This window comes from Tachypleus tridentatus, chromosome 10 (genome assembly GCF_004210375.1).
Source record: "Tachypleus tridentatus isolate NWPU-2018 chromosome 10, ASM421037v1, whole genome shotgun sequence".
Classification (NCBI taxonomy): Eukaryota; Metazoa; Arthropoda; class Merostomata; order Xiphosura; family Limulidae; genus Tachypleus; species Tachypleus tridentatus.
The window spans coordinates 117,677,492-117,702,947 of NC_134834.1; the positions used below are offsets into that span (position 1 = coordinate 117,677,492).

General features: G+C 35.1%; 1 protein-coding gene across 1 annotated transcript in view; it reads left to right on the forward strand.

Annotated features, from left to right (window-relative positions):
- Positions 1-25,456, forward strand: part of LOC143228464 (tyrosine-protein kinase Btk-like) — a 66,718-nt gene that overhangs the window by 16,134 nt on the left and 25,128 nt on the right. Inside the window, exons 3-5 of the mRNA XM_076459720.1 lie at positions 3,464-3,559; positions 6,069-6,150; positions 8,248-8,427. Coding sequence (XP_076315835.1) covers positions 3,464-3,559; positions 6,069-6,150; positions 8,248-8,427 — 358 coding nt within the window. The remainder of the gene's footprint in view (positions 1-3,463; positions 3,560-6,068; positions 6,151-8,247; positions 8,428-25,456) is intronic.

Sequence of the window (25,456 nt, forward strand, 5' to 3'; positions counted from 1 at the left end):
GATCACAACACATTTCAAGCAAAATTTTATTCAGATTTATTCATTTTAATCAGAATATTAGACTATATCTATTCATTCAAAACATAATGTTGATCAAAATATTTATTCCATGCTTATGGTTAGTCAGACTTTATTCATTCTAAACATGATGGTAGTCAGACTTTATTCATTCTAAACATGATGTTAGTCGAGCTTTATTCATTCTGAAAATAATGTTAGTCAAACTTTATTTCTTCCAAATATGTTGTTACTCACCCATACTAAGGAAAATATTTGTCAAACGTAATAATTGGCTGTTTTATTCTTAATGTAAAAGTAATTCAAGTAATTATAACATTTAATATTCTTACAAAAAAGTGTTTGGTTTTTTAACCTGTAGGATAAATAAAACAGTATCCTTCAGTTAAAGTAGAAAAATGGTTGAGGTTTATTTAAGCCAGTGTTTCATCATTGTGACTTCATGGAGGCAATAACCAGGTACAACGTATAGAAAGTGATTAAATAGAACCACAGTTTGCTTTGTGTCAATTCCATTCCCTTTGTTCTGTCTTTTAAATTAACCTCAGCCCATGTGTTTGCTGTGTGTGGTAACCTGTTAAATTTCTCTGCAGTTTCTCTGTTCACTGCCAAGTTGTGTACCACTTCTCTCTCCTTGGATCACGTAGAAGTTATGCAGTACACTGATTGTGATATTTACATTGACTCTCTTAGCTTCCTACTGGCCCTGGAATCACTTAACATTAGTTAAGTGGTTGACTTATTTTTTTCTTCAGTTAGTATCTACTTTTCCTGGATACCTAGTCACATTGTTAATTATGGGAACAAGCTCAATGACACAGTACTTTTTCAGATCAAACCTTAAATTATTTTTTGGCCATGATGTTTCCATAAGGATCACAAGAAGGAAGTTGTCCAGGCTAGGTTACACATTGGTCACAGTTTTAACCTATCATTTTCTTTTATCAGTGACTGATCTACCAATATGTGGCCTTTATGACACATGTCACAGTAACCCACATTTGACTGTTATGCTATTATTATAACTCTGAGCAATGACATCTTTATACATGCTTGTTTTCTGTGGGTTTAACTCTCGATAGTGTCAGTTATGATAGCAACACTGTCCATCTTGATTCTCTTTTAAACTTTTCATGAGTCATTGGCCTTTTTAATTCTATTTAATTTTTTTATCTGATATTTTTATATTTTGTACCAACAATTTGGCCAGGATAGTCTGATCCCTTTGCAGCAATACATGTCAAACGAACAGCTAACTATTTGGCCAGGATAGTCTGATCCCTTTGCAGCAATACATGTCAAACAAACAGCTAACTATTTGGCCAGGATAGTCCGATCCCTTTGCAGCAATACATGTCAAACGAACAGCTAACTATTTGGCCAGGATAGTCTGATCCCTTTGCAGCAATACATGTCAAACAAACAGCTAACTATTTGGCCAGGATAGTCTGATCCCTTTGCAGCAATACATGTCAAACGAACAGCTAACTATTTGGCCAGGATAGTCTGATCCCTTTGCAGCAATACATGTCAAACGAACAGCTAACTATTTGGCCAGGATAGTCTGATCCCTTTGCAGCAATACATGTCAAACGAACAGCTAACTATTTGGCCAGGATAGTCTGATCCCTTTGCAGCAATACATGTCAAACGAACAGCTAACTATTTGGCCAGGATAGTCTGATCCCTTTGCAGCAATACATGTCAAACGAACAGCTAACTATTTGGCCAGAATAGTCTGATCCCTTTGCAGCAATACATGTCAAACGAACAGCTAACTATTTGGCCAGGATAGTCTGATCCCTTTGCAGCAATACATGTCAAACGAACAGCTAACTATTTGGCCAGAATAGTCTGATCCCTTTGCAGCAATACATGTCAAACGAACAGCTAACTATTTGGCCAGGATAGTCCGATCCCTTTGCAGCAAAGTCAAACGAACAGCTAACTATTTGGCCAGAATAGTCTGATCCCTTTGCAGCAATACATGTCAAACGAACAGCTAACTATTTGGCCAGGATAGTCTGATCCCTTTGCAGCAATACATGTCAAACGAACAGCTAACTATTTGGCCAGAATAGTCTGATCCCTTTGCAGCAATACATGTCAAACGAACAGCTAACTATTTGGCCAGGATAGTCTGATCCCTTTGCAGCAATACATGTCAAACGAACAGCTAACTATTTGGCCAGGATAGTCTGATCCCTTTGCAGCAATACATGTCAAACGAACAGCTAACTATTTGGCCAGGATAGTCCGATCCCTTTGCAGCAATACATGTCAAACAAACAGCTAACTATTTGGCCAGGATAGTCCGATCCCTTTGCAGCAATACATGTCAAACAAACAGCTAACTATTTGGCCAGGATAGTCCGATCCCTTTGCAGCAAAGTCAAACGAACAGCTAACTATTTGGCCAGAATAGTCTGATCCCTTTGCAGCAATACATGTCAAACGAACAGCTAACTATTTGGCCAGAATAGTCTGATCCCTTTGCAGCAATACATGTCAAACGAACAGCTAACTATTTGGCCAGGATAGTCTGATCCCTTTGCAGCAATACATGTCAAACGAACAGCTAACTATTTGGCCAGGATAGTCCGATCCCTTTGCAGCAATACATGTCAAACGAACAGCTAACTATTTGGCCAGGATAGTCCGATCCCTTTGCAGCAATACATGTCAAACGAACAGCTAACTATTTGGCCAGGATAGTCCGATCCCTTTGCAGCAAAGTCAAACGAACAGCTAACTATTTGGCCAGAATAGTCTGATCCCTTTGCAGCAATACATGTCAAACGAACAGCTAACTATTTGGCCAGGATAGTCTGATCCCTTTGCAGCAATACATGTCAAACGAACAGCTAACTATTTGGCCAGAATAGTCTGATCCCTTTGCAGCAATACATGTCAAACGAACAGCTAACTATTTGGCCAGGATAGTCTGATCCCTTTGCAGCAATACATGTCAAACGAACAGCTAACTATTTGGCCAGGATAGTCCGATCCCTTTGCAGCAATACATGTCAAACGAACAGCTAACTATTTGGCCAGGATAGTCCGATCCCTTTGCAGCAATACATGTCAAACGAACAGCTAACTATTTGGCCAGGATAGTCCGATCCCTTTGCAGCAATACATGTCAAACGAACAGCTAACTATTTGGCCAGGATAGTCCGATCCCTTTGCAGCAATACATGTCAAACGAACAGCTAACTATTTGGCCAGGATAGTCCGATCCCTTTGCAGCAATACATGTCAAACGAACAGCTGACTATCATTTCTTTTTTTCTGGTGTAAGATGGTTTGTGTTTCTTTTACCTTAAAATATTTACAATTAATATTTGAAGCAGTCATACATCTTACTTCAAATAATGCTATAAATTAAAACAGGTTTTTAATAGTATTTTATGTAATATCTGTTATTTATTATGTTTTGTTTCAGAAAAGAGGTAAAGAAAAAGGCAAAGTGGATTTGAAGACAATAAAATATGTGGAATGTCTTCATGATGATGCTCTTGGCAAAAAGTTTACTTTTCAGGTAGAGTTTAAAAGTGTAAATGGATTGATTGATTTATTATTCTTAATTTTATTCTTACCTGTCTACACTACCCTCTCTTATGAGTATGATGACCTTGTTCATACTTCAATACTGTTAATTTTAGTCTTACCTGTCTTCACCTCTCTCTCTTATGAGTATGATGACCTTGGTAATTTTATTCTTACCTGTCTACACTTACCTCCCTTATGAGTATGATGACATTGTTCATACTTCAATACTGTTAATTTTATTTTTATCTGTCTTCACCTCCCTCCCTTATGAATGTGGTGACATTGTTCATACTTCAATACTGTTAATTTTATTTTTATCTGTCTTCACCTCCCTCCCTCATGAATGTGGTGACATTGTTCATACTTCAATACTGTTAATTTTATTTTTATCTGTCTTACCTCCCACCCTCATGAATGTGGTGACATTGTTCATACTTCAATACTGTTAATTTTATTTTTATCTGTCTTCACCTCCCTCCCTCATGAATGTGGTGACATTGTTCATACTTCAATACTGTTAATTTTATTTTTATCTGTCTTCACCTCCCACCCTCATGAATGTGGTGACATTGTTCATACTTCAATACTGTTAATTTTATTTTTACATGGATTAACTCCTTTGTTATTGGTTTTTTTTTCTGTATGTCAGAAGAATTTAGTTAGGTGTTTTCTGTTTCCTCCAGGTACTTTAGTGTTATTTCTTAATTTGAAGCACATTAATTAGATACAATTTTATTGTATTTAGATTTTAATTTCATGGCCAAGCGCGTAAGGCGTGCGACTCGTAATCCGAGAGTCGCGGGTTTGCTCGAAGTCGCTTAAACATGCTCGCCCTCCCAGCCGTGTGGGGGCATATAATGTGACGGTCAATCCCACTATTCGTTGGTAAAAGAGTAGCCCAAGAGTTGGCGGTAGGTGGTGATGACTAGCTGCCTTCCCTCTAGTCTTACACTGCTAAATTAGGGACGGCTAGCACAGATAGCCCTCGAGTAGCTTTGTGCGAAATTCCAAAAAACAAACATATTTTACTTTATTATATCTTATTTGTTTCAACATATTTGCATATTTGAAAGGCATATTTTTTTTTTATATCCAAGCCAACATTTCATGGATTCACAAGGCTTCTCTTCAATATGGTAATATTGGCTCTGGACACCCGATAACGTGTTACAACAAATAACAGTTTTCAAGGATAGAAAAATATAATAAATTATTAAAATAGATTGTATGTGAAATGTAAAGAAATTAATAAAAGAAGACGGTTTAAGATAATCTCATGAAATATTAAAAGGTATGCACATTTTTCCTCTGTATTAATTTGAATCATTTCATTGTACTATACAGTAAACTATGTAGTATAAGTTGACAATAGTAGCTACAGTTACTAATATTGTAGAGAAAATGAAATATATATAAAAGTTTAATTTAAATTCAAAACACATGATATTCACCTAAGAGGTTTCAGAGGTTATGCAAATGAAATTTGAAGCCTATAAGCTGGAAAAAGTAATTTTATAATTGTGTTGCTTTGTTGGTCTTATGAGAGGCTACTTGGGTACCCTTCTGTAAATGTAGAGTTAATGAAGTTTTGAAACCTTTTGATTTTATTATATAACTCAAAACAATGGTGTGAGCAACTTTCACTGAGGTGACATTGTTTCAAATGGAGTATCCACTTTCATAAGTATTATTAATAACTAGCAGTAATTAAAACCAAAAACTCATAATTCTAGTTTAAAAATTTTAGCATTACCCCTTGAAGGTAGTTTTTTTTATAGGAATTTGGTGGTCCTGATAACCTATTAAGTACAGGGTGAAACAGGAATTTCCATCCAGTTATAGATAATAAATATTGCATTTGGAATCTCATTGTATTTAGAACTTGGTTAAAATATAACTTTCATATGTCTATTGAAACACTGCATTAAAAGAAAGTAAAGAGAAAGCTTTGTAAAAAATAAGTAAATATATGGATGGCTGATGTCGATCCTTCACAAACAAGATAGTGGGGATGGCAGTTGTGTAAAGATGGTGCAAATGTTAACAATACAATCTTGTTTGTATTGTTTTTGATGGATTAATATTATTCATCTGTACATTTAATTTCTGTTTGTAAAGAGTGTTTTTTTACATATTTACAGATGTCTGAACAACCATCTTTAAGGCTTAACATTGTGTTCTTTCATTTAAAACAGGGCTCCTTTTGCTGTATATAAAGAGTACTTGAATGAATTCAGGTTAGCACTTGATACTTGAAGAACTAGCTCAATAATAAATTTTAGGCTGTAACCTGCTGACTGTTATGGTAGACTTTTTGGTGAACCTTCAGTGAGCTGCTTTACAGAGTGACACTCGTAACTAACACGTTAAGTAAAAATTATCTAGACTTATAACTAGAAAAAATGAAATGTCAAAACTGATAAATAAAGAATGGTTATTTTTGCCTGTTCAATAAATGCCAGTTGTTTTCACAATATAATTTAACTGTTTATCTCTAGGTTGGTCATAAGGATTACTGGCTGTATATAATAGCATCCTCAGAGGAACAAAGGAGAGAGTGGATTGATTCTCTGAGAAAATGTAAGGAATATACTTTCATTAATGAAATATTGTATTTTTTAATGAACTAGTTACTATTTTTGTACAAAAATAAATGGGTTTTATGTAAAACATTATGAAGGCATTTCCAATTATAACATGAACAGTGCATCAATAGTTTACCTCTGTTGTATGGCATACTGCATTACATAGAATCTTTAGTAATACATGATCAGCTTTACAACTAAATGTAGGAAACAAATGTAGGTTGAGCTGGTTAATGTCAGTTTTAGTGAAGAAATGTTTCTCAAGTCTGTACCCATGTTGATATTAGTAGAAATAATTTCAGTGTTTCTAATAAAACTTAAAAACACAAGAGCTTTTACATAATATAAATTACAAAAAACAAATAACACATTCTTGAAAAGATAAGTTTTTACAGGCATTAAACATAATATACGTATCACTGTTTCATACTATTTGGTTTTCTGAGATAGTATCAAAATGGTTTACAATTAGTGATTGCTCGATAAGGTGTTATAAAAATGTATTTGAAATGTTGTTGTATACTCTATTTTAATTACAGTTTTAATACCCATACCAGCCATTTTTGAACACATTTTTACTTTGAATGGGTTTCTCGTCATCATGTTTTTTGTTCGTGCTAAAAAATGTTTTGTTTTAAAAGTTATTTAATCACAAGAAAACTCATGCACTTTGTACTTTCCAATGTTTTTTATTTAAAGGAATAATTAAACACAAAAACTTCAAACATTGTTTCTGTTCTTAGAGAAATGTAGTTTATTTCAGTCATGACTAGTTACAATTGTGAGGAAACAACATACATTAAACCAGTGATGAGCCAAGTATAGCTTATTAGTCAGTGGGCCAAGCTGGATATTCAAGGATTAATTTCCATTATTGATAAAAAGAGAAATCACTCTTCACATTTTGGTAGTGTTATGAGAGTAGCAGTCAAATCTCACTATTAGATCAGAGTAATCCAAAAGTTGATAGTGGGTGTTATTGACTAGTAGCCTTCTCTTTAATTCATCAGTTAAAAATTAGTGATAATTAGTAACTTTAAGTCACTTTGCATGAATATCTGAAAACAAACTCAACTTTTGGAACAACACCCTTTGGGGCACCATATAACTGAAAGAAGGGTGTATAAGAACAGTTATTGAAATAACCCATTGTTTTGTCAATGCTATTCAGTGGGGGAGGAAATAAGAGACTTGGCAAAATGGTTATACTTAAGATTAACACTTTAATAAATGGTTATACTTAAGATTAACACTTTAATAAATGGTTATACTTAAGAATGACACTTTAGTAAATGGTTATACTTAAGAATGACACTTTAGTAAATGGTTATACTTAAGATTAACACTTTAATAAATGGTTATACTTAAGAATGACACTTTAGTAAATGGTTATACTTAAGAATGACACTTTAGTAAATGGTTATACTTAAGAGTGACACTTTAGTAAATGGTTATACTTAAGAGTGACACTTTAGTAAATGGTTATACTTAAGAGTGACACTTTAGTAAATGGTTATACTAAAGAATGACACTTTAGTAAATGGTTATACTAAAGAATGACACTTTAGTAAATGGTTATACTAAAGAATGACACTTTAATAAATGGTTATACTTAAGAATGACACTTTAGTAAATGGTTATACTTAAGAGTGACACTTTAGTAAATGGTTATACTTAAGAGTGACACTTTAGTAAATGGTTATACTACAGAATGACACTTCAGTAGTTGGTTATACTAAAGAATGATACCTCAGTAGATGGTTATACTACAGAATGACACTTTAGTAAACGTTTATACTTAAAAATGACATTTTAGAAAGATAAGTTAGGTTAGGAACCTCTGATGTAAAGGGGGTAGTGGGAGGTAATTTACAGATGATTGTAAAGTATAAGGTTCATAAATTGGGCTTAGTATCCAAAAACTGACATATCTCAAACTGTAATATTATAACAAGTATCTTTCAAACTTTGTAAGATATTGTAAAAGGTACAAGCTGTGAGAAACAGTATTACATACAGATAATTAATGTTAGAAAATAGTTACTAATTTTATGTTGTAGTTTACAATAGTGTCTGTTTTTACATATCTTAGTGTGTTCTGAGAACAAAACCCTTCTTGACAAGTACCATGCTGGTGTGTGGTTGAATGGGCGTTGGACTTGCTGTGGTCTTACAACCAAGTACTCTCAAGGATGCTACACAGCATGGAAACCTAGTAAAGCTGAGACTCCTATAGATAAGTTAGTTCCTGAACAGCTAGCAGTAACTTTAGGTAAGCAATGGAACCCCTTTATTAACTTTTTAAACCTGTTTGTTGTATTATTATATGTTATACTTTTAAGATAGTTTCAATAGGAAAAATCAATTTTTGAAAAAACGTCTTTGTAATCATTCATATATTGCAGAATACCAGATAGTTTTCCACAACTGTAGAGCATTTACACTGAGAGATTCTGTCAGAATGGAGTTATTGAATTCTGTGGTTGAATGTAAATTTGATTTGAATTGTGTGGGTGGACGTGAGCATAGTTTATATTGTGTGGGTGGATGAAAATGCCATTTGAATCAAGTTTGTACATTCCAATTCAATTTTTCCTTTAATAAATATTTAGTTCAAACTAAATAAAATAAGGCATGTTTATTTCTTTGAAATGGTTTGATTATATACATATCTTTAGAAAAATCACAGTTAAAATCAGTGCATTAGTTGTTGTTAAAAGCAAGTGAAATATTTGGAATTAAGTTTAAATAATTTGTTTTTAATGAAAGAAACATACGAGTGCATGTTAACCTGACTGTTAGAAGGATATGAAATACGTGACAAGAATCCTGGTAACATTGAGAGCTTTCGCAAGGTGCTCAGACTATAGGATTAGTCATTTGTTATCATCTTACTATGGCGAGGGAATGTTAGTAAGTGTGAATCTAAAGGTATTTTATTTACTGAAACTGGTCAGTATTTCTGTAACTGCATAGAAATACTAAGTACATTAGTGATTGAGATAGAAGTGAAGTATGCACCTGTGTCAGACTACAGATCAGGTTTAGTGAGTAACAAGTTTGTTATTAGGTGTGATTTTGAACGTGTGAGATATTTTATAACACATCATATTTAGTGAGTAACAAGTTTGTTATTAGGTGTGAATTTTGAATGTGTGTGATATTTTATAACACATCAGGTTTATGGAGTAACAAGTTTGTTATTAGGTGTGATTTTGAACGTGTGTGATATTTTATAACACAGGTTTAGGGAGTAACAAGTTTGTTATGAGAGATGTGATTTTTAAGGTGAGATATTTTATAATATATCAGATTTATGGGGTAACAAGTTTGTTGTGAAGTCTGAACCTTATTCATTCTTATGATGATTTTAACAGACTATTCTAATATCCTACTTAACATGTCACTGGAATTCTCATGTACCACTCTAGATTTAGATACTTAACACTAATATCCCAAGTAATGTGTCATTTACCATTCCTTAGTTATTGATTTTCATGTAATAGTATTCAACTTAACTAAATTTTAGTTTTATTGCCCTTTGAATGTTATCAGACAACATTCTGCACTATTTTAAGTTATAAATCAGTCATGACATGTACAGCTCATGTTACACCATCAAATTACATTAGCTGCAAGCTGCTATGTGCTGTCCACAAGCTTGCCTCGTGAAACATTTTCAATGTATTATTATTATTATTATTATTAGTTGTTTTACCTAATTTAAGCTTAAGTAACCTAAACAGATTCCTATTTTTATACCTTAATAAATGAATAATAAACATGAAATACAGTACTTACCCAATATCCTTTTTTCTTGCTATTGGGAAGGACACTTAGGCCTATATTCTTACACTTATCGTAGTAATGCACTAAATGTGTATATTGTTAAACAATGCACCAAAGAACATAGACCAATGAAATCTAAAAAGTAGACAGTTTTCCCTAACCCTCACATTTTTTCAGACTTTCTAGCTGTATGACTAGAGCCATTTCAAATTCATCCAAGCCTGTCATATTTCTCATGGGAACTAAGTTCGTATTCTGAGTGAAATTGACAGTTATCTGTTCAGAACAGAACATTATGCAATACATTACTTGATAAATGAAAACAATTACTTTCTGTTGATTATAGGAAATGTATAATTAAATGTAAAATAGAACTATTAACCAATCCTGAAAGTGAGGATGTGACGGGTGGGTGAAGTAGGAGGCATCTGATTTTGTTATTGGTAGTTCTGAAACCAAAATTGAAGGCATCTGATTTTGTTATTGGTAGTTCTGAAACCAAAATTGAAGGCATCTGATTTTGTTATTGGTAGTTCTGAAACCAAAATTGAAGGCATCTGATTTTGTTATTGGTAGTTCTGAAACCAAAATTGAAGGCATCTGATTTTGTTATTGGTAGTTCTGAAACCAAAATTGAAGGCATCTGATTTTGTTATTGGTAGTTCTGAAACCAAAATTGAAGGCATCTGATTTTGTTATTGGTAGTTCTGAAACCAAAATTGAAGGCATCTGATTTTGTTATTGGTAGTTCTGCAACCAAAATTGAAGGCATCTGATTTTGTTATTGGTAGTTCTGAAACCAAAATTGAAGGCATCTGATTTTGTTATTGGTAGTTCTGAAACCAAAATTGAAGGCATCTGATTTTGTTATTGGTAGTTCTGAAACCAAAATTGAAGGCATCTGATTTTGTTATTGGTAGTTCTGAAACCAAAATTGAAGGCATCTGATTTTGTTATTGGTAGTTCTGAAACCAAAATTGAAGGCATCTGATTTTGTTATTGGTAGTTCTGAAACCAAAATTGAAGGCATCTGATTTTGTTATTGGTAGTTCTGAAACCAAAATTGAAGGCATCTGATTTTGTTATTGGTAGTTCTGAAACCAAAATTGAAGGCATCTGATTTTGTTATTGGTAGTTCTGAAACCAAAATTGAAGGCATCTGATTTTGTTATTGGTAGTTCTGAAACCAAAATTGAAGGCATCTGATTTTGTTATTGGTAGTTCTGAAACCAAAATTGAAGGCATCTGATTTTGTTATTGGTAGTTCTGAAACCAAAATTGAAGGCATCTGATTTTGTTATTGGTAGTTCTGAAACCAAAATTGAAGGCATCTGATTTTGTTATTGGTAGTTCTGAAACCAAAATTGAAGGCATCTGATTTTGTTATTGGTAGTTCTGAAACCAAAATTGAAGGCATCTGATTTTGTTATTGGTAGTTCTGAAACCAAAATTGAAGGCATCTGATTTTGTTATTGGTAGTTCTGAAACCAAAATTGAAGGCATCTGATTTTGTTATTGGTAGTTCTGAAACCAAAATTGAAGGCATCTGATTTTGTTATTGGTAGTTCTGCAACCAAAATTGAAGGCATCTGATTTTCTTATTGGTAGTTCTGAAACCAAAATTGAAGGCATCTGATTTTGTTATTGGTAGTTCTGAAACCAAAATTGAAGGCTATAAAAATTTTTGTTTGTCTGAGCAATGACAATTTTATTGGAAGGAACTTATGCTTAATTGTATACATATTGAATGGGTGGTGGATAACTAGAGAAGACAATGCCTATAGAAAATGAGTTACACTGGGGGAATTCAGGATGTTATTTAAATACTGTTTTGTAAAATTAAAAAGCTTGTGTACTATTAAGATATGGATTATTAACCATGATTTTATGCTGTTGTAATTGGTATAACATAAATTAGTTGAATAAAATTTTTGATGTAAGATACTAAAACTACCATTCTTTAGTTCCAGGTGCTTGTATACTAATATCCTGCTTAACTTGGCATTTGAATTTTCACTTACCACATATCATTTGTAGATACTTGTACACTAATACCTTATTTAAATATATTGAGCTGCAGTAAATAGTCGTCTTGTTTGGAGACTGAACTCTGTTGTTGTCTGAACAGGCATTTGTTGCTACTGTGTTATGGCTACTATAAGTATTTTTTGTTCTGAAACTGAAATCATTTGTTGGAGAAGTGATTGTTTCTCCCGGTGTTATGGCTGCTGTAATGTTCATTTCTGAGACTCAAAACATTATTTATTTTGGGTTTGGCTAGGTGATTTAATTTATATAAGATTAGGACAATGTGTATTAAAATAGCCAATGTTTAATATTGGTAAGTATTTATAAATGAGACTGTTTCCAGGGTTAGAATATAATAAACATTGTTTTACTGTAAGATTGGGAACAATGTTGTACACTCACATTTCAATGTCTTACTGCATCATTTTTTGGATTGATAGTCTGGTTTTGGAATATCTCATTAAGTGTTGTCTTCATTTCTTTAATATATCTGTATGATATAATTGATTATCTGTGAGTAACAATTACATTGATTATTGTTTCATAAAGTATCAATTAACTGAAATTGTCACAACATAAATCAACTGCTTCATGTTAGGGTTTTCAGTTATTAACTGTTTTTGATTACTCCAGCTATCCAACTTGTTAAGCACAAAGCTACATAAGGGGTGGGGTTGCCTCATAGTTTCATTTAATGGTAATAGCAATGAAATGAAACTATGAGGCTTTCTGGCTACTTAAGTGTATATTTACATTGCATCTAACTTATGATTATGTAAATGTATTGTTTAATGCTGTATAAACAGGCTCTGATCCAAGGGAAAGTTCCAAATGGTTTAAACACTCCTCGTATATTTTGTTAATTAACAACTTTAATGTTGTATGAGCAGAAATAAACCTAGAGGAGTGGTCCAAGGGGGCAAATCTTCCTCAACTCAAATTTAGGGGAGTGGTCCAAGGGGGCAAATCTTCCTCTACTCATTCACTTCAAAATTTAATAACCATAATGATGCACAAGTGTCTGTGGAGAGGGACATGGATATTACAACCTCTGGAATTTAATATTGTATTAGAAAGTGTGAAAGTAGGGGGTTAATATTAGGTGGATCAAACCCCATCTGCTTATTTGTTTAAAAAAAAAAAACAGCCACATGTCACTACACTGTTATATAGCATCTAATGGAAAAATATATGATTTACTTCAAACAGTACAGCTGTAGTCTACAGTATTCCAGATAAGGCCTCAGCACCTACCCCTCTGTGTGAATTCATGTACGTGGTGAGGGGACCTCCCAGAGAAGGTTCTGTTCCTTCAGTTAACATCCTCTGGGATCTAGACATCCACCCAGGTTTGCCGTGCATTGTGGCACATGAACGAGGGGAGAGAATCCTGATGGTTGAGGGGTCCGATCCTAACACACCACTTTGGCCTTGAATTCCTGTAGACATGCAGCCTTGGGGTCCTGCCCCCACGGTCACTCAGCTAGTCCACTTGGGCTACCAAGTACCAGTGTTGGATGTTCTCAATGGGTGTTGTGAACATTGTATCTGATGCTGGTGTTTGGGTATAGTGCTCAAAAAACCTTGGCTTTGCTGCAGTGACCTTGTTTGTCACTGCAGTGCGTCCCCTCATAGGGCTTCATGGTGGGTGGGGTCAGTGGGCAGCAAAATATTCTTTCTTTATTATGGATCTACTAAATAAAAAATTTAGATAAAATAGTGAAAAAACAGTTCATAGGTAAACGACCACTTCTTGAAGATTCTGAGTAGGAATCTTCAACCTGTGTAACACCTGTACCTTATTTTCTTATACTACATTCTCTTTCACATAAATCTTAGGAGTAAATGTCTCCCTCTTTTATTCAGAAGGAACTAAAGGGACTTATTGGCTCTCCCTAAGTCAGTCAAAAAGCTTTGCTCTGGTCACGTATTGGATATTGGTGGAAACATCCACTCCTAAACACAGCGAAGTCCTTTTGCATTTGAAAGCCATTGGGGATATACCTATTGAGGTTACTCCCCATGCTACTTTGAATTCATCACACGGAGTTATTTTTGAGAGGGATTTGAAGAACATCCCTGAGTCAGAGGTCCTTGGTGGTTTCTCTACTGAAGGAGTTTCTGCAGTGAGGCATATCTCTAGATGCAAAGATGGAATTATGATACTGACCAGTGTCCTAATTTTGACTTTTGCATCACCATGTTCACCTGTCACCATCAAGGCAGGTTAACTTAATTGCAGGGCATGGCCATATATTCTGAACCCTTTTAGATGTTTCCAATGTTAGCAGTACGATCACTCAAAAGCATTGTATCATGGGACCTTGACATGTATTTGTTGCAGGTGCTTAGGACCACAATACCTATATATGTAAAACATACCCTCACTGCATTAATAGTAATGGCTCTCACCTGATATATATTTTATTCTTGCCCTAAGTGGGTGAAAGAAAAAGAGGTACAGCATTTGAAAATGATTCAAAACATTTCTTACCCTGAGGCTCAAAAAGTTGCTGTCCACCACTTCACCTTGGACATATGCTTCTGCACTTTGTTCCACTGCTATAGTGGGAGTGAACATGTATCTCTCCATGCCTATGGAGTAATCATTCTCAAACCATGTGAAAAGGCTTTTGACCTCCATGGTTAAGAAAGTTGAATCAATGTCAACACCCATCTCTGTCCCTACCATTCATTCCAGCAGACCCCTAGATCCACTTCCTTTGGTTCTAGGTATGGGCATTTCCTCAGGTGCATTTTCATCTCAGGCCCCAAGATACAAATTGATCATTTGTTCATGCCCTCAGTTGCTGGAATCTTCTTCCAATGAGAGAGACCTGTCTAATCGACCCAAGACAGGATTCATGGAAGTCAGTAGACCTCCCTCAATTAAAGATAAAAGGCGTAGTTGAAAACAGAAGAACTCTACACCCAATTCACCTTCGCATAAATAAAAATGGCCACTTTGGTACAGTGGAACTGTCGAGGTTTACATTCTAATCTAGATGACATCGAAGCACTGATTGATTCTTACCATCCTGTATGTCTTTCCTTTGAGGAAACATTTCTGAAACCTGTAAATAGTCACCTTTTGGCAGTTTACTTTGTACAGAAGTGACAGGTTGTGTGGTGGACAAGTGCATGGAGGGGTGGCATTGTTGGTCAATCAGCATGTGCCCACCCTGTCTTTACCACTCGACACACCCTTGGAGGCTGTAGGCATCCGTGTTTCCTTGAATCATACCATCACTGTTTGTTCTTTCTATCTGTCTTGTGAAGAGACCTATGATCAATTAGACCTTGATGCTGTCGTTGAACAGTTGCTGTCTCCCTTTTTAATCCTGGGGGACTTAAATGTACATAATTTCTTTTGAGGAGTAGCTGATATTGATGGGAGGGGGTCGTTCCCTAGAGTATATGCTCTTAGATCACAACCTTTATCTCTTCAATACTGGTTCTTATACTTATTGTCATGCACCTAGTCAATCTTTTACTGCTGTTGATCTCTCAGTTTGCTCTCCTTCACTATTTCCCTACTTTCTTCAGAGGGTTGATAGTAACTAACTAGATTATTTTCCTATCAGTTTGAGAGAGATATTGGCCATGGTTGATGCCACCTGATCACGTACCCTGGAGGAAGCTGGATCAAGCCAACTGGTCCACTTTCACTGGTCTCATAGAACTTGATCCTGCCATCATCTGTAAGCCATCAGTAGATGACTGCATAGCAGCAGTGACTGACTGTATTGTCCAAGCAGCTGCTCAGTGTATTCCTAAAATATCTACACGTTATCCATGATACCTTCATCTATGATGGAATCCTGTCTGCCACATGGCATGGTAGGCTCAAAAATGGACCTAGGATACCTTTTGTAGGTATCCCACACTCTTGGACTGCATCACTTTTCAGCAGGCTTGTGCTCATGCTCACGAGGTAAGACGTCAGAGGAGAAGAAATCTTGGATTAAATTCACAATCAGCATCTCTTCTACAACAAGTTTCAAAGTCTTATGGGATAAGAGTTGAAAGGTCAGTGGGCAGTGTAATTTTGGCCCCCTCTCAATCTTGTTCTCTGATTGCCAGGAAGTAGCCAATGCCTGGAGCATCTCTGATACTGTTGTTGAAAGCTTTTGCTTGGTATCTAGCACTTCTGCTTCATCCTCCACCTTCCTAGCCATCAAGACTCAGGCCAAGTGATCACCTCTTTCCTTTTGGGCTGATTATCTCTATGACTATGATCTCCTCCTTTATGTTGGTGGAACTCAAACTGGCCCTTGATTGGTCTGACAGTACATTGGATGAACCTGCTGATATACACTGTGAGATGCTGCACCATCTATCTCCTGCTTCTCTTGCTATTTTCGTGATTGTTTTTCACCTGATCTGGCAGGAAAATGTTTTTTTTCTGGTGCATGGCATCAGGTAATTGTCCTTTTTTTGTCTAAGCCTGTGAAGAATCCCAAGATTTCTTCAAACTACCAGTCACTTGTTTTGACAAGCTGTCTGTTAGACTTTAGATAGGATGGTTAATGTTCGTCTTGTTTAGTTCCTCAAATCAAACAACCTTCTCTTGCCACCTAGTATGGGTTCTGGTGACACAGCTCCATCATGGATTTGACTCGCAATGTCAATCAGAGAAGCCTTTCTCAAATGACAACATCTTGTATCAATATTTTTTGACCTTGAGAAGGCTTACAATACAACATGTAGGTATGACATTTTGCGAGACCTCCATTTATATGGGTTACGTGTCCATTTGCCCATTTTTATTTCAAAAAAATTTAATTGACAGAAGATTCATGTTTGTGTGAGTTTGACACTTTCCTGTTCTTTTCTACAGGAACTTGGAGTCCCACAGGGGTGTGTTCTGAGTGTCACACTTTTCAGTATATAGATTAATGCTGTCACTGAACAACTCCCTCTTACTGTTGCTGACGGGTTCTATGTCGATGACTGACACAAGATGTGAGGTTTATTAAGCTGCAGCTACAGACTGCTCTTAATCATTTACTGAAGCTGATCACAGCAAATGGTTTTAACTTCTATCTCTCTAAAATCATTTGAATGCACTTTTGCTGCCAACGGAATATTCACCCTAATCTTGAACTCTATGTTGGTGAAGTTGTGTTTCCCATTGGGACTTATCTTTGACCATAAGCTGACATTTATACCACACATCAAGCAGTAATGAATCGAATGTACAAGAGCACTGAACATCCTCCATGGGCTCTCTTCCACCACTTGGGGAGTGTATTGATGTTCTGTGCTAAAGATATGTTGTAATCTCATTTAACTGAAACTGGTCTATGGCTCTCCCAGGACATCAGCCTGAGGCTTTCACATTGCTTTAGCCGATAACTTGTGCACAGAGTCTCATGATCCTCCTCTTCACCTTCACCATTTGCAACTGTCTTTACTGCATGGTTCAAAACTTCAATTCCTACCACAGGCCCACTTGATGATGTGTACTCCTTCCTCAGTAGGTCATGCTTTTTCAGAACAGACGATCTTTCATTGTTCCTTTTGCCCTTTGTATCCAGGTGTAGTTGGATGAATTTGGTCTGTCCTTGGATAACATTGCTATATACATTGGTCAGCCCATTCCACTATGGCTTATTATCATCCCAAATGTGTCATTTCTTTAAGTCATCTGAGAAAAGCGGATACACCCGATTGGAAGTACCATCTTTTAATTTGCTGAACATCTTTTAAATCATCCCTCCATTCCCTTTTATACTGATGGAAAATGGAGGGTTGATTTGAAATCAGATGACTCTGTGGGTTCTGCCATGGTTTGTTGTGGTTTCGTGATTGCAAACAGAATCTCCTCTGCAGTTTCTGTGTTCACTACCATACTGTATGCCATTTTTCTTGCCCTGGAATCGGTTCATATTAATTCTCACCAATATTCAAAACATGTATACATTAAAGATTTCTATCTCACCTAAAACATTAAAGATTCCTATTTCACCTAATACATTATATGATTTGCTATAAACTCTGTTTTTACTACATGGTGATGTAAAATAAACTCAAAACTCCACAGATGTTAAAAATTGATTTTTGTTATTGTTTTCCAAACAGTCATGAAATATACATTTGTCATTATGTTAGTGTCTAAAATGCAAGTTGTATGACTGTTTTAAAACAAAGTTCATATTTTTGTTTATGCTCATCTGCAAGTGATTTACCTGTAAATAAAAAGCCCACTTTTAATTATTTGGAATTTTTCTGTGCATCTCAAAGAATTACTTTCTCCAAAGAACTTATGGCCTCTTTAATATGTATTACCCATTTCTTGATTTTCATATGTTTACCTTAGTATTTGTACAGATCTTGGTTTAATTATTTACTGATCAAACATGTCTAAAGAAAGTTGAAATCAATATTTCTTTGTAGTTTCTTTAAATGTTCCTTTTGTTATGAATTGTGAAAGTATTTGTGTACTGAATTACATCTGTTTGAAAGCTGTAGGAATTACCTTAAATGAGAATATATCAAATAACATGAGATAAAGTTAGCTTGTACAGTTGAGGTAGGTTGAATAGGTAAAAAAGAAAACTATTAAAAGTTTAACAGCAACAAATGTTTAATGTTTGTAGAATTTGTCATCGTGTGGATCAAGCAATTTATTTAGTTACAGAAATATAGTATGAAACAAGACTGGAGATTACTAAATATAGTATGAAACAAGACTGGAGATTATTAAATATAGAATGAAACAAGACTGGAGATTACTAAATATAGTATGAAACAAGACTGGAGATTATTAAATATAGAATGAAACAAGACTGGAGATTACTAAATATAGTATGAAACAAGACTGGAGATTATTAAATATAGAATGAAACAAGACTGGAGATTACTAAATATAGAATGAAACAAGACTGGAGATTATTAAATATAGAATGAAACAAGACTGGAGACTATTAAATATAGAATGAAACAAGACTGGAGATGACTATATCTAGTATGAAACAAGACTGGAGATTATTAAATATAGAATGAAACAAGACTGGAGATTACTAAATATAGTATGAAACAAGCCTGGAGATTATTAAATATAGAATGAAACAAGACTGGAGATTACTAAATATAGTATGAAACAAGACTGGAGACTATTAAGTATAGAATGAAACAAGACTGGAGATGACAATATATAGTATGAAACAAGACTGGAGATGACAATATATAGTATGAAACAAGACTGGAGATGACAATATATAGAATGAAACAAGACTGGAGATTATTAAATATAGAATGAAACAAGACTGGAGATTACTAAATATAGTATGAAACAAGACTGAAGATTATTAAATATAGAATGAAACAAGACTGGAGATTATTAAATATAGAATGAAACAAGACTGGAGATTATTAAATATAGTATGAAACAAGACTGGAGATTATTAAATATAGTATGAAACAAGACTGGAGATTATTAAATATAGTATGAAACAACACTGGAGATTGTTAAATATAGTATGAAACAAGACTGGAGATTACCAAATAGAGTATGAAACAAGACTGGAGATTGTTTCAGGTTTAATAGTTATCTTGTTGATGTTTGGTTTTACTGTTTATATTATTTAATCCCAGTGTTTATGAAAGGAGATTTTTATTGTCTTCACAAAACAAGAAGAGATGTCATCAAATATAATGGATGGAACTTAGTCGAAATTAACAATTCTTTCACCAAACTGAAAATATCCAGATTATATTTAAAAACAATTTCTGGCAAAATTGAAATTCCAAACAAAAAATGTTTTTTTTTTCACAAAATGCTTCTAGTAATGTTCAAATAATGTCTGTCACATAAAACCAAAGGTAATTTGAAAGCTACTTTGGAAAACTGAAACAGTCTTAACACCATGTTGGAATAACATAATAGTTTAAAAACATTCTAAAGTTAGTTTTGTTCTTTTACTGTACATTATTTGATTTGCAAAAACTACTACATACCAAGCTCTAGTCTTGCCAACCACAGTTATTCTTGTTGTTCTAAGCCTTTTACTGGTTGTCCAAGTTGTTTCATACTGTATTCTGTGAAGGTCATACTGGTGTTGCATGAGTAATGTTACATGAAGGTCCTGTAAGTATTACATGAGTAATGTTCTGTGAAGGTCCTATAGGTGTGGCCCAAGTAATGTCTTCAAATGTTACTTGAGTGTAACTTCAGTATTGTTCAGTGAATATCCTACAAGCATCATCCATGTATTATTCTTTGGCCCTACTGGTTTAATCCAAGTAATGCTCAATGAAGGTCAGTCAGGTATTACCGTAGTAATGCTCAGTGAAGGTCTGTGAGGGATAACTTGAGTAATACTCACTAAAGGTCATTCAGGTATAACTTTAGCAATGCTCAGTAAAGGTCAGTCAGGTATAACTTGAGTAATGCTCAGTGAAGGTCATACAGGTGTTACATGAGTAACGTTATGTGAATGTCCTCCAAGTGTTACTTGAGTGTGCTCAGTAAATGTTAGGTACAACTTGAGTAATGCTCAGTAAAGGTCAGTCAGGTCTAATTTGAGTAATACTCAGTGAAGGTCAGTTAGATATAACTTGAGAAATGTTCAGGGAAGTCAGTCACTTATAAGTTGACTAATATTCAGAAAAGGTTAGTCAGGTATAACTTGAATTATGTTCATTGAAGGTAAGTCAGATGTTATCCGAGTAATGTTCAGTGACAGTTGCACAAGTGTTACCTGAGTAGTGTTTTGTGAAGGGTCTACAGATGTTACATGAATAATGTTATGTGAAAGTCCCACAGGTGTTCCCTGAGTAATGTTATGTGAAGGTCCTACAGGAGTAAGATGAGTAAGGTGGTGTGAAGTTCGTGCAGGTGTCAGATGAGTAATGTTGAGTGAAGGTCAGTCAGGTATAACTTGAGTAATGCTTAGTGAAGGTCAGTCAGGTATAACTTGAGTAATGCTTAGTGAAGGTCAGTCAGGTATAACTTGAGTAATGCTGAGTGAAGGTCAGTCAGGTATAACTTGAGTAATGCTTAGTGAAGGTCAGTCAGGAAAAACTTGAGTAATGCTGAGAGAAGGTCAGTCAGATATAACTTGAGTAATGCTGAGAGAAGGTCAGTCAGGTATAACTTGAGTAATGCTTAGTGAAGGTCAGTCAGGTATAACTTGAGTAATGCTGAGTGAAGGTCAGTCAGGTATAACTTGAGTAATGCTTAGTGAAGGTCAGTCAGGTATAATTTGAGTAATGCTTAGTGAAGGTCAGTCAGGTATAACTTGAGTAATGCTTAGTGAAGGTCAGTCAGGTATAACTTGAGTAATGCTGAGTGAAGGTCAGTCAGGTATAACTTGAGTAATGCTGAGTGAAGGTCAGTCAGGTATAACTTGAGTAATGCTTAGTGAAGGTCAGTCAGGTATAACTTGAGTAATGCTGAGTGAAGGTCAGTCAGGTATAATATGAGTAATGCTGAGTGAAGGTCAGTCAGGTATAATATGAGTAATGCTGAGTGAAGGTCAGTCAGGTATAACTTGAGTAATGCTTAGTGAAGGTCAGTCAGGTATAACTTGAGTAATGCTGAGTGAAGGTCAGTCAGGTATAACTTGAGTAATGCTTAGTGAAGGTCAGTCAGGTATACCTTGAGTAATGCTTAGTGAAGGTCAGTCAGGTATAACTTGAGTAATGCTGAGTGAAGGTCAGTCAGGTATAACTTGAGTAATGCTGAGTGAAGGTCAGTCAGGTATAACTTGAGTAATGCTTAGTGAAGGTCAGTCAGGTATAACTTGAGTAATGCTGAGAGAAGGTCAGTCAGGTATAACTTGAGTAATGCTGAGAGAAGGTCAGTCAGGTATAACTTGAGTAATGCTGAGAAAAGGTCAGTCAGGTATAACTTGAGTAATGCTGAGAGAAGGTTAGTCAGGTATAACTTGAGTAATGCTGAGAGAAGGTCAGTCAGGTATAACTTGAGCAATGCTGAGAGAAGGTCAGTCAGGTATAACTTGAGTAATGCTGAGTGAAGGTCAGTCAGGTATAACTTGAGTAATGCTTAGTGAAGGTCAGTCAGGTATAACTTGAGTAATGCTTAGTGAAGGTCAGTCAGGTATAACTTGAGTAATGCTGAGAGAAGGTCAGTCAGGTATAACTTGAGTAATGCTGAGAGAAGGTCAGTCAGGTATAACTTGGGTAATGCTTAGTGAAGGTCAGTCAGGTATAACTTGAGTAATGCTGAGTGAAGGTCAGTCAGGTATAACTTGAGTAATGCTTAGTGAAGGTCAGTCAGGTATAATTTGAGTAATGCTTAGTGAAGGTCAGTCAGGTATAATTTGAGTAATGCTTAGTGAAGGTCAGTCAGGTATAACTTGAGTAATGCTGAGTGAAGGTCAGTCAGGTATAACTTGAGTAATGCTGAGTGAAGGTCAGTCAGGTATAACTTGAGTAATGCTTAGTGAAGGTCAGTCAGGTATAACTTGAGTAATGCTGAGTGAAGGTCAGTCAGGTATAATATGAGTAATGCTGAGTGAAGGTCAGTCAGGTATAATATGAGTAATGCTGAGTGAAGGTCAGTCAGGTATAACTTGAGTAATGCTTAGTGAAGGTCAGTCAGGTATACCTTGAGTAATGCTTAGTGAAGGTCAGTCAGGTATAACTTGAGTAATGCTGAGTGAAGGTCAGTCAGGTATAACTTCAGTAGTGTTCAGTGAAGGTTAGTCAGATATAACTTCAGTAGTGTTCAGTGCAGATCAGTCAGGTATAACTTCAGTAGTGTTCTATGAAGGTGAATTAGATATAACTTCAGTAGTGTTCTATGAAGGTCAATTAGGTATAACTTCAGTAGTGTTCAGTGAAGGTTAGTCAGGTATAACTTCAGTAGTGTTCAGTGAAGGTTAGTCAGATATAACTTCAGTAGTGTTCAGTGAAGGTCAGTCAGATATAACTTCAGTAGTGTTCTATGAAGGTGAATTAGATATAACTTCAGTAGTGTTCTATGAAGGTCAGTCAGGTATAACTTCAGTAGTGTTCTATGAAGGTCAGTCAGGTATAACTTCAGTAGTGTTCAGTGAAGGTTTGTCAGGTATAACTTCAGTAGTGTTCTATGAAGGTCAGTGAGGTATAACTTCAGTAGTGTTTGGTGAATGTCAATCAGATATAACTTCAGTAGTGTTCAGTGCAGGTCAATCAGATATAACTTCAGTAGTGTTCTATGAAGGTCAATGAGGTATAACTTCAGTAGTGTTCGGTGAATGTCAATCAGATATAACTTCAGTAGTGTTCAATGAGAACTTTGTACGGTTTAATTGGAGGAGTGTTTTTTACAGTATCTAAAGTTACATGTTGACAAACACGTGAAGGTTGTAAAGATATTTCCCTTAAGATCTATGATTGTTTTTAGTTGTGGACTGAATTATGTTGAATGGGTCTGTATAATTTACTTGGAAGTTTAATGTAATGGACGTTACTTTCTACATGTTTGTTCGAGTATGGAAAAATCCGTCTTTCACGGTTGGATCTTCTTATAATTGTTATAATCATGACATATGGTTGACAGATTTAACATATAGTCTGAAGCACTGTAGATAGTTAGAACGTATATCGTACGAAACATTTCTTGTCAGTTTCACTGGCCCAGTTACTAAAGTACAAAACAAAACGTGTGCTGATGTCACAATATTCTTAAACAATGTTCCAACTTTTGATTTTACTGCGGCACTAGCTAGCGTAACTACTCAGTTGGCGAGACTGATTGACGTTCTCGCGTGATCATGCGATGATGTAATTACCATGGTGATGAGTTCATCTTCACGCTGTGTTACTGTCAGGAGTTGTCCTTCGTCCCAATATATATCTTCTTATCGTGTAAAGAGAACTTTCTCTCTAAAGTGGGAAGAACATGAATGTGGTATTTACGTGGTTAGGTAGGAGGTTTCTACGTTCGTTTACAAATATTTGTAAAATGTTACGAAACTTCTGTTTAAAACTTTATTTGAAATGGATTCTGTGATTTTCTGTCTAAACGTTTTATATGGAATACATTCCACAATCTATTGTGTTATGTTTGTATTCGTGATTCTTGTCATACCGTTGATTATTGTACTTCATTCTATGTCGCTATAGTTATTATGTAGTGTTTATACACGTGGTTTATGTCATACCGTTGATTATTGCACTTCATTCTATGTCGCTATAGTCATTATGTAGTGTTTATACACGTGGTTTATGTCATACCGTTGATTATTGTACTTCATTCTATGTCGCTATACTTATTATGTAGAGTTTATACACGTGGTTTATGTCATACCAGTGATTATTGTACTTCATTCTATGTCGCTATAGTTATTATGTAGTGTTTATACACGTGGTTTATGTCATACCGTTGATTATTGTACTTCATTCTATGTCGCTGTAGTTATTATGTAGTGTTTATACACGTGGTTTATGTCATACCGTTGATTATTGTACTTCATTCTATGTCGCTGTAGTTATTATGTAGTGTTTATACACGTGGTTTATGTCATACCGTTGATTATTGTACTTCATTCTATGTCGCTGTAGTTATTATGTAGTGTTTATACACGTGGTTTATGTCATACCGTTGATTATTGTACTTCATTCTATGTCGCTGTAGTTATTATGTAGTGTTTATACACGTGGTTTATGTCATACCGTTGATTATTGTACTTCATTCTATGTCGCTGTAGTTATTATGTAGTGTTTATACACGTGGTTTATGTCATACCGTTGATTATTGTACTTCATTCTGTCGCTATAGTTATTATGTAGTGTTTATACACGTGGTTTATGTCATACCGTTGATTATTGCACTTCGTTCTATGTCGCTATAGTTATTATGTAGTGTTTATACACGTGGTTTATGTCATACCAGTGATTATTGTTCTTCATTCTATGTCTCTATAGTTATTATGTAGTGTTTATACACGTGGTTTATGTCATACCAGTGATTATTGTTCTTCGTTCTATGTCTCTATAGTTATTATGTAGTGTTTGTACACGTGGTTTATGTCACACCAGTGATTATTGTTCTTCATTCTATATCGCTCTAGTTATTATGTAGTGTTTATACACGTGGTTTATGTCATACCAGTGATTATTGTTCTTCATTCTATGTCTCTATAGTTATTATGTAGTGTTTATACACGTGGTTTATGTCACACCAGTGATTATTGTTCTTCATTCTATATCGCTCTAGTTATTATGTAGTGTTTATACACGTGGTTTATGTCATACCAGTGATTATTGTTCTTCATTCTATGTCTCTATAGTTATTATGTAGTGTTTATACACGTGGTTTATGTCATACAAGTGATTATTGTTCTTCATTCTATGTCGCTATAGTTATTATGTAGTGTTTATACACGTGGTTTATGTCATTCCGTTGATTATTGTACTTCATTCTATGTCGCTATAGTTATTATGTAGTGTTTATACACGTGGTTTATGTCATACGAGTGATTATTGTTCTTCATTCAATGTCGGTGTAGTCATTATGTAGTGTTTGTACA